Source organism: Mastomys coucha, chromosome X (assembly GCF_008632895.1).
Source record: "Mastomys coucha isolate ucsf_1 chromosome X, UCSF_Mcou_1, whole genome shotgun sequence".
NCBI lineage: Eukaryota > Metazoa > Chordata > Mammalia > Rodentia > Muridae > Mastomys > Mastomys coucha.
Window position 1 is genome coordinate 76106084 of NC_045030.1, and position 10080 is coordinate 76116163.

General features: G+C 53.1%; 1 protein-coding gene across 1 annotated transcript in view; it reads left to right on the forward strand.

Annotated features, from left to right (window-relative positions):
• The first annotated feature begins 978 nt into the window (after positions 1-978).
• Plxna3 (plexin A3) overlaps positions 979-10080 on the forward strand; it is a 15463-nt gene continuing 6361 nt past the window's right edge. Inside the window, exons 1-21 of the mRNA XM_031350932.1 lie at positions 979-1134; positions 2849-3472; positions 3857-4396; positions 4843-5025; positions 5429-5557; positions 5628-5728; positions 6109-6232; positions 6316-6472; positions 6557-6656; positions 6904-7018; positions 7159-7359; positions 7666-7762; positions 7897-8087; positions 8173-8318; positions 8388-8508; positions 8615-8751; positions 8864-9034; positions 9302-9395; positions 9477-9716; positions 9808-9951; positions 10031-10078. Coding sequence (XP_031206792.1) covers positions 2876-3472; positions 3857-4396; positions 4843-5025; positions 5429-5557; positions 5628-5728; positions 6109-6232; positions 6316-6472; positions 6557-6656; positions 6904-7018; positions 7159-7359; positions 7666-7762; positions 7897-8087; positions 8173-8318; positions 8388-8508; positions 8615-8751; positions 8864-9034; positions 9302-9395; positions 9477-9716; positions 9808-9951; positions 10031-10078 — 3636 coding nt within the window. The 5' untranslated portion in view covers positions 979-1134; positions 2849-2875. The remainder of the gene's footprint in view (positions 1135-2848; positions 3473-3856; positions 4397-4842; positions 5026-5428; positions 5558-5627; positions 5729-6108; positions 6233-6315; positions 6473-6556; positions 6657-6903; positions 7019-7158; positions 7360-7665; positions 7763-7896; positions 8088-8172; positions 8319-8387; positions 8509-8614; positions 8752-8863; positions 9035-9301; positions 9396-9476; positions 9717-9807; positions 9952-10030; positions 10079-10080) is intronic.

A 10080-nucleotide genomic window follows, 5' to 3' on the forward strand; every position in this document is an offset into this window, starting at 1 on the left:
GGCTTCTTTGTGTAGTCTTGACTGTCCTGGAAGAATTATATCTTAATAAAGCAGTTTACAACGAGGGAAAAAGAGGCTAGAAAGATGACTCAATGGTTAAGAGCAATTGCTACTGTACTGCAGCTCTGTGGTGTCTTCTAATGCTCTCAGCTGGTCTTCTTGGGTACGTGTGCACAAAGAAAGTACCTGTAATTCCAGAACATGGGAAGGTGAAGCTAGAGGATCACTGTAAGTTCAAGGCCAGCCTGGGCTACAGTAGGATGCACTATCTCAATGCAACATGGAAAAAATGCAGATGTGGTGGCACAGACTCATAATGATCCCAGTATTGGGAGGATGAAGCAGAAGGGTAGTCAATTTGAGGCCACTCTGTACTAAAGGGAAAATAAAGAAAAAAATAAAAAGAAAAGAGAGCAATGGAATTAAATCCCAGATTCAGCAGATTCAGAGTCATAGTGATTTGCTGAGGGAAGAACTAGGTGAAAATGGCTATAAGTTGCAGTACTCCAAGCTTCGTGGCCGATATTTGCACGTCATTAAGCCCACCCGTTTATGGATCATTGGGGAAAGAGCCCTGAGTTAGGACGCAATCTTTGTGTGGTTTTGATAGGCCGGCCAAAGCAAAATCTTGCAACCATAGCAGGTGGCCCTCGGCTCCTGGAGGCGCGCACTCCAGGCCCAAGGGGGTGTGGCACGGCCGCGCAGGATTCCAGGGTTGTTGAAGGCAGCAGGAGGGGAGCTGGGGGTGTAGAGAGGCCCGCGCCTAGGACTCAGCCATTGAGCGAAGGGGGCTGTTCTTAGGAAAGGATCCCCAGAGACCCATGGGAGGCTTCTTCTGTGCACTAGAGTCCTGGGCCCCAGGGACCAGTGGCTCCCCTCCCCACATGCGCGCTCTGCCTCTTAGGCTCCCTGCTCGCCCTCTCTGGGAGCCCCCTCCCGGTGTGATGGTACGGTCCGGGTTTAAAAGGCCCAGGCGGCCGCGGGCCAGCCCAGTGTGTGGGCGGCGGCGGTTGCAGATTTTGCAGCGTGCGGGGCGAGGCTGTGGGGCCAAGAGAGGGGGGCAGCTGTTGGGCACGGGGGCACGTCCACGTGGCCACGGGTGGCCACCCCGAGTCAGTCGCGGTGGAGGGACAGGTAGGTGGTTGCCATCCTTAAAGCCCGTGCGCCAATAGTCTGCTGGATGGCAGAGGTTCAGACAGCCTGGGGGTCCAGATGGTTTCTGGGGTCAGGCCCTGTCCCTCCCTGCCTCTCGAGACCAGGCTCGCCTAGCACTCCGTGCCCTGAGCGGGAAGAGACAGCTAACTCGATCGTAGTTCCATTCGTTGATAGAACCCTTTTGTAGAGGAGAAGCAGCATCTCTGAGCATTGCTGTATCGACTAAGGTATCTGTGGGTCTGCTCATGGTGCCCCCAATGGGAGCAAGACTGCTTGGGTTCATAGTACAGAGGGGAGCATTGTGAAAGAGCGGGCTGTGGACCTGCATATCTATAGGGAGCCTTCCTCATCACGCTCTTTGCTGGCAGGGCTGTAGCAGAGGGGCTGGGTGGGACTGTGATTCTTGAGGTTGCCACTTAGAGGTGGGGGGCTGGGGTGGGGTCTTGGGCTGCCAGTAACGGTTTTCCAGGTCACCTTTCCAACCTGTCCTGGCCAGTTCCTAAGATTGGCTTTTCTGTAGAGTGTAAAAGAGGTGAGGGTAGGATGCAGTTGCTTTTCTCTTTTGCTTTCTTTTCTTCTCTGGTTGTTGCATGAGGGGTCTGGGATGCAGACTCGACAAAAGAGCCCTAGAGAGCTGATCACTCTGAGCCGAAACTTGGCACTTTCAAGCTGGAATTGCTCCATGTTCTAGCAAATGCTGGCTTTTCTTTCTCTTTGCTGTGACCCCCACCCCATTCTGAGTCCCTCCTGTGTCTCTTGGGAATTGGGCACTGAGAGGGTAGCACTGAGCTCTGCCCCATTAGTTGCAGAGACACTGCTCTGCTGTCTTTGCAGCCTGGGGCTGGCTGGGTGTGGCCTAGGGGTGAAGTGCCAGCATTGGCCCTATTTGTTTATAGAGGAAGGGATAGTACTCCATATCCCTAAGGCTTCAACTGTGTTTGAGGATGCTGGTTTCTACATGTAATACTTCTGGGACTCTCAAAAGTGGGTTATACCCCTCTGCCAATATCCCTCTCTGACTAACCTTTAGCTCTTCAGGGAGAGCCACACAGGTCTGCCTGAACATCTGTCTGCCTGTGTCTGAGCAAAGCTTGACTGATGTCTGTCTCAGCGAGAGTCTTGGCTTTGTGTTGCAGTGGAAAGGCCAGACAGCAGACTCGAAAGCACCTGAGGCCATGAGTTGGAGATGTAGTGGGACTGAAACCAGCCTCAGGCCTTAATTCTTCAGAGCTTTGCTCTAGGACTCCTGTTTGCAGTGCCACTCACAGAGAAGCACCCCTGACCCCAACTTGTGCTTGTTCTCTCTATGCGTTTCCTGGTGTGTAATGTTAGGGTCCCAGTTCTGGGAGAACCTTCCATCCCATCTTTTCAAGCATCTGGCTCTGATACCCCCTTGGGTGTGGCCCAGTTGAGACAAGGCCTCTTGGCTTCTTTCCAGTACAAGAGTAGGGGATGATTGATGGCCTGCAAGCTTGCCTGTGCTTGTCACTCATTCATTTGCCCTATTAGAGGCCCCTCCCCTCTTTCAGCCTCAGTCACCATCTGGGGCTCAATCATGTTAGATGAATTACCCTGCCCCTCTATAGCACTGAACCTGGCCTGCCAGGGTCACTGGGCCAGACAGGACAGAAGGAGGGAGAGGAGAGTAGCTTGGGCCTGGGGCATCTGACTTCCACTTGCTATCTCTCCTCAGGCCTGTCCCTCGTTACAGCTGTTGGTCATGCCCACTGTCTGCCTTCTTCCATTGCTATTCTTCACCATAGGAGGGTGCCTGGGTAGCAGCAGGCCGTTTCGTACCTTTGTGGTGACAGATACCACACTGACTCACCTGGCCGTGCACCGAGTGACTGGGGAGGTGTTTGTAGGTGCCGTGAACCGAGTTTTCAAGCTAGCTCCAAACCTAACTGAGCTACGGGCCCATGTCACAGGGCCCATTGAGGACAATGCTCGCTGCTACCCACCCCCTAGCATGCGTGTGTGCTCCCACCGCCTGGTGCCTGTGGACAATGTGAACAAGCTGCTCCTCATAGACTATGCAGCCCGTCGTTTGGTAGCTTGTGGCAGCATCTGGCAGGGCATCTGCCAGTTCCTTCGTCTGGATGACCTCTTCAAGTTGGGTGAGCCTCACCATCGCAAGGAGCACTATCTGTCAGGGGCCCAGGAGCCTGATTCCATGGCTGGCGTCATTGTTGAACAGGGCCAGGGGCCTAGCAAGCTGTTTGTGGGCACCGCTGTTGATGGCAAGTCTGAGTACTTTCCCACCTTGAGTTCCCGTAAGCTCATCGACGATGAGGACAGTGGAGATATGTTCAGTCTGGTGGGTGAGCTTGTTGGTTTTGTCCTTTTTCCCCTGCTTCTTATGAGCCCAGGTCTTATCCACTCCTTGCTCTCAGTCCTGGCCATGCTTCTTAGGAAAACTTTGGTTTGAGAGAGGAATGTATGACCCTTTACTGTCACATAGATGTAGACCAGCTGTTGAGGACAGGAAGATGGGCAGTTTACCTGTGGAAAGTCTGTCTATAGAGAGGCTAAGGTCACCTTACACTCTGTGGCATGGATTCCAGTAATTATCCAGGCAGGGAAGATGGGAGATCACAGGGGAAGCCTTTAGAAAAGCACATTGTTGGAACAGGGTTGGGAAGTCAAGGTCGGGTGGGGAGCAGGCCTTCATCCCGCTCTCATACTTTGCTCTAATCTCCAGGTGTACCAGGATGAGTTTGTCTCTTCTCAGATCAAGATCCCTTCAGACACACTGTCCTTGTACCCTGCCTTTGACATCTACTACATATATGGCTTTGTCAGTGCCTCCTTCGTGTACTTCTTAACATTGCAGCTGGACACCCAACAGACGCTGTTGGATACAGCAGGCGAGAAATTCTTCACATCCAAGATCGTGCGCATGTGTGCAGGGGACTCAGAGTTCTACTCTTATGTAGAGTTCCCTATTGGCTGCTCCTGGCGTGGTGTGGAGTACCGCTTGGTGCAGAGTGCCCATCTGGCCAAGCCAGGCCTGCTATTGGCCCAGGCTCTGGGTGTGCCAGCCGACGAGGATGTCCTCTTCACCATCTTCTCTCAGGGCCAGAAGAACCGAGCCAACCCACCTCGACAGACCATCCTTTGCCTTTTCACCCTTAGCAGCATTAATGCTCACATCCGGCGCCGAATCCAATCATGCTACCGTGGGGAGGGCACACTGGCCCTACCCTGGCTGCTGAATAAGGAGCTGCCCTGCATCAACACCGTGAGCCCTTTGCTTGCCCTGCTGTCCCTGTGCTGGATATGACAGCTCTGTGGCTTTCTGCCTTTCTGCTGAGTCTGTCCAGTCCTAGGCTTGGCATGGTCATGGGAGTGGCAGCTTAGTTTTGACACCCACTCTACCTTTCTTGAGAGCCTCTCTTTTCTTTTATCTTGTCCAGTGTCCTGTTCGTATACTGCCATCTTCCTTTTCCTGCCTCTATATTCATTCCCACCTTTCCCCTTGCTCTTTCTGAAGTCTTACAGGGTCTGGCTTCTCTCTTTCCCCCTGCTTTCCATCCCCAGTCACATTTTCCCATGGGGTCCTAGGGTAAACAAACTGTTAAGCATGTCTGGAGGGCAGTGACTTCCAGGTTCTGCTCCTTTACAGAATGTGAAATCTGATAGCATCTGTTTAGCTTGAACTCTCACTCACCCCTCCTGTGTCACCAGCCCATGCAGATCAATGGAAACTTCTGTGGGTTAGTGTTGAATCAACCATTGGGTGGCCTACACGTGATTGAAGGGCTACCCTTGCTGGCTGACAGCACTGATGGCATGGCCAGTGTGGCTGCCTACACCTACCACCAGCACTCTGTGGTTTTCATCGGTACACGAAGCGGTAATTTGAAGAAGGTTGGTCCTAGAACCCTTGTCTTATGGGATTGGGGATGGTTTTCACACCATGGGAAGAAGGGCTGAGGGACAGAATGTGCACATGAGCCTGGATAACCCTGAATAGGGTGTATAACTTCCCAGGTTAGGCTTCAAGAACTGAGTCATGTTCCTTTGGTGACTCCTCTGCTATCTACTTTACCAGCCTTGTTTTGGCTGAATCGAAGGTAGCATCTGTCTTAGTCTAAGGCTATGGCTGTTGGAGCTATAAGCTACAAACTGAGTACAGGCTCTAGTAGGCCATATCTGACCAGCTCAACTGTATTCTAGAAAGTTCCTGGCTGAAGAGCATGCTCTGGGTACAGGGAGATATGGTAGCATGAAGCTGACTTGTCATTTTCTCTGTCCTGATCTCGTGGCTTAGGTGCGGGTCGATGGCTCTCAGGATGCCCAACTATATGAAACAGTCTCTGTGGTGCAGGGTAGCCCCATACTTCGAGACCTGCTCTTCAGCCCTGACCACCAACACATCTACCTCCTGAGTGAGAAGCAGGTGGGCCCGTGGTGGGTGGTGGTGGGTGGTGGGGCAAGGGTGGGCTGTGTGCTGATGTGGCTGTCCCCAGGTGAGCCAACTCCCGGTGGAGACCTGTGAGCAGTATCTGAGCTGTGCTGCATGCCTGGGCTCAGGGGACCCACACTGTGGTTGGTGTGTGCTACAGCACAGGTGAGGGAAGAGGGTGTGGGATGTGGGTCAGCAGTGGGCTCCCTGGGACCATTATCTTGGGAGACAGAGGATTTAGGAGGACCTTGCCAGCTGGACAGGAGCCAGCCACACTTGCTATACTTTCCTTCACCCACCTTCCCAGTTTTCCCCAGCCTTGAGCCTTCCCCTCCCTCCCTTCTCCTCCACTTTCTCCAGCTAATGAGCGGAACTTCTACCCTGAGTGACGTCCCTTGGATCTCAGGGGATGAGGCCAAGGTACACTGTTGCCTGGCAGTATGAGCTGGGTATGCTGTCTTCTGTCCCACCTCAGCCTCTTACTGAACCCCCATTTGGGCTCTCCTGGGACAGTGCTCGGACTGCTCTGGCCTGTCTCCATGCAGGTGCTGCCGTGAAGGGGCCTGTCCAGGTGCCTCTGCCCCACATGGCTTTGCAGAAGAGCTGAGCAAATGTATACAGGTGCGGGTCCGACCCAATAATGTGTCAGTGACATCCTCTGGGGTGCAGGTAAGTGACATAGAGAATACTTGGCCCTGTATATACTTCATGAGGGAGGGTGCACTCTGCTCTGAACCCTCTGCCTTCCCCAGCTGACAGTAGCCATGCGCAACGTGCCAGACCTCAGTGTGGGTGTAAGCTGTTCCTTTGAGGAGGTGACTGAAAGTGAGGCTATTCTGCTGCCCTCTGGAGAGTTACGATGCCCTTCACCATCCCTTCAGGAACTTCAGACACTTACCAGAGGGCATGGTCAGTGGGATGGGGCAATCTTGGGTGTTGTGGGGCAGGGCAAAATCCCAGACTAGTTGGTGATAGCCATCTGGCTTGCTGCAGGGGCCACTCATACTGTGCGGCTTCAGCTGCTCTCCATGGAGACTGGTGTGAGGTTTGCTGGGGTTGACTTTGTCTTCTACAACTGCAGTGCCCTTCAGTCGTGAGTACCTGGTCCAGAATCTGTCCATAGCCCTGGGGATAGTAGATAGGTGCTCTGAAATATATAAAACTTGCACTGTAACTTTCTCTAGGGCTTCAGGGGTGAGTTGTTGGGTCTTCCTGCTGACACTGTTTCTGTCCAACTCTGATGTGCACTATGTGGCTTGCCCTCTTCATTTGTTCCCCAGTGTGTCTTGTGGGTGGGTTGGTATGACCTCTGTTATTTCTGAAGCCACTTCCCCTTCCAGGTGTATGTCCTGTGTTGGCAGCCCTTACCCCTGCCACTGGTGTAAGTACCGTCATGTGTGTACCAGCCACCCACACGAGTGCTCCTTCCAGGAGGGCAGGGTCCACAGCCCTGAGGTGAGGTGGTGCAGTGCACTGTGCAAGAGGCTGGGCTCCTTGGGGGCTGGCCTCTCACATTTTTTGTTTGAACTCCCATTTCCATGGGCCTGGAGAAGGTGGGTAGACCAGTATGCCTCTTACAAGTGTTTTCCTAACAGGGCTGCCCAGAGATCCTGCCTCGAGGGGACCTCTTGATTCCTGTGGGTGTCATGCAGCCTCTAACTCTTCGGGCTAAGAACTTGCCACAGCCTCAGTCAGGACAGAAGAATTATGAATGTGTGGTCCGTGTACAGGGACGGCAGCATCGGGTACCTGCAGTGCGCTTTAACAGCAGCAGCGTGCAGTGCCAGAATGCCTCGGTGAGACCCAGAGTGCAGGGTGGGCCAGCCAGGAATAATTGGTTTTGTTTTTTTGTTTGTTTGTTTTACTTTATTTTTGTGTTTTGTGTTGTGTGTGTGTGTGTGTGTGTATGTGTGTGTATGTGTGTGTGTGTGTAATATTTTACTGTATTTTGTATTTGGTTGGTTTTGGTCTATGCCTAGCTTACTTACTGGAAGCCTCTAGTTGGCCCTGACAGACCCTTCTTAGTCTTTTTATGAGGGATTCCTGAGTGGGCAAGGATTTTGTTCATCTTATTTGTGCTCATGTGGTTCCATTTTTCTTAGTACTTCTATGAAGGTGATGAGTTTGGTGACACTGAACTGGACTTCTCTGTGGTCTGGGATGGAGATTTCCCCATTGATAAGCCTCCTAGCTTCCGAGGTAAGGGGTAACATGGGGCCAAGGAGCATAGCTCCTGGGGCAGGGTTGGCACTGCTGGGGGCAAGTCTGGAGGTCCTAGAGCCTCCTGCTTTTCTGCCATTGCCTGCTCCATCAGTAGTCTCCTGTGCCTGCAGCCCTTCTTTACAAGTGCTGGGCTCAGCGGCCTAGCTGTGGCCTCTGCCTCAAGGCTGATCCCCGATTCAACTGTGGCTGGTGCATCTCTGAGCACAGGTGCCAGCTTCGGGCTCACTGCCCAGCTCCCAAAAGTAACTGGATGCACCCCAGCCAGAAGGGTGCCCGATGCAGCCATCCCCGAATCACCCAGGTTAGCTTCACCTACAAATCCTATCTTGCTTGTTAGACATGTGTGAGTCTGGCCTGATCTTCTTGCCTCTTATCCTGCTCTGCAGATTCATCCACTCACAGGACCCAAGGAGGGTGGCACCCGGGTCACCATTGTGGGTGAGAACCTGGGCCTCACTTCCCGGGAGGTTGGCCTTCGAGTAGCTGGTGTACGTTGCAACTCAATTCCCACTGAATATGTCAGTGCTGAAAGGTGAGTGTGGCTATGTGAGCACCCTGTCCTTGTTTACCACAGCTGGTGCTGACCTTCTTTGACTCTTAGGATCGTATGTGAGATGGAGGAATCGCTGGTGCCCAGCCCACCACCTGGGCCTGTTGAGCTCTGTGTAGGTGATTGTTCTGCTGACTTCCGCACACAGTCCCAGCAACTCTACAGCTTTGTGGTGCGTGGTCTAACTAGCCCCTTCTCCTTCCCTATCTGGGGAAATATGGTGTGGCCCTTGGATCAGGCTGGCTTCTACCTTCTCTCAAGGGCTACTTCTTCTCCAGATTCCATCGTTTGACCATGTGAGTCCTACTCGGGGCCCAGCTTCTGGGGGCACTAGGCTTACCATCTCTGGAACTTCTCTGGATGCCGGCAGCAGGGTCACAGTGATTATAAGAGATGGCGAGTGCCAGTTTGTGAGGTGGGCCTAAGCACAAGCTGCCTGGAATTGAGCGTTGTGTGGAGGGCTATGTGGGCAGGGTAGGTGAAGGTGCCAGGCCATCTGCTTCAAGCCTACCTGCTTACCTGTGTAGGAGAGATGCCGAGGCAATCGTGTGCATCTCACCTGTCTCCACCCTGGGTCCCAGTCAGGCCCCTATCATCCTTGTCATCGACCATGCCAACATCTCTAGCACTGGAGTCATCTATACCTACACCCAGGACCCTACTGTTACACACCTTGAGCCCACCTGGAGCATCATCAAGTGAGACCCTGAGGAGAATGGGGTTGAGGACTGAGTTGGGGCTCTGAGAGTCTTGGGGCCTTACCTATTATTGGGGCCTTAGGTCATCAAGTGATTCTTTCTTCCTGAGCCCTCATCAGTAGGGCCTACAGAATTGTCCTGCCCATATAGAGCCTAGCACCTGCTAAATGAACCAAGGTCAAAGGCTCTGAGCTCTCAGAAAAACCTTGATAACTTCAGACAGGGTGGGTGGGAAAGGGAGCCTGAGACTTTTACCCATCTCTGCAGTGGAAGCACCTCCATCACCGTGAGTGGAACCCATCTGCTGACAGTTCAGGAACCCCGTGTAAGAGCCAAGTACCGTGGTATTGAGACCACTAATGTGAGTAGTGGGTTCCTACCCCTGTCATACCCTTGCTACTCATGACTTCATGCACTGATGTGATTGCTGTTGTCTTCACAGACATGCCAGGTTATCAACGACACTGCGATGCTATGTAAGGCCCCTGGCATCTTCCTTGGGCATCCTCAGCCTCGGGCCCAAGGCGAGCACCCTGACGAGTTTGGCTTCTTGCTGGACCATGTGCAGGCAGCCCGCTCCCTCAACCGTTCTTCCTTCACCTACTACCCTGATCCCAGCTTTGAACCACTTGGGCCCTCTGGTGTGCTAGATGTCAAACCTGGTTCACATGTTGTATTGAAGGTGCTGGGGATAAGGATAGGGAGTAGAAAGGAGGGGGAAGAACAGAGAGCTGGAGTGCTTGACTGTTTATGTGTGGGTTATCTACTACTAGGGCAAGAACCTGATCCCTGCTGCAGCTGGCAGCTCCCGCCTCAACTACACAGTGTTGATTGGAGGACAGCCATGTGCACTAACTGTCTCAGATACTCAACTTCTGTGTGATTCCCCCAGCCAGACAGGCCGGCAGCCTGTTATGGTGGGTATGGGCTCAGGAAGCCACCAGGGCAGCCTTGGCTGTGCATGGGAGTTGGTTCACCTCGAGCTTGCCCTTACAGGTGCTGGTGGGTGGCCTGGAGTTCTGGTTGGGCACCCTACACATCACTGC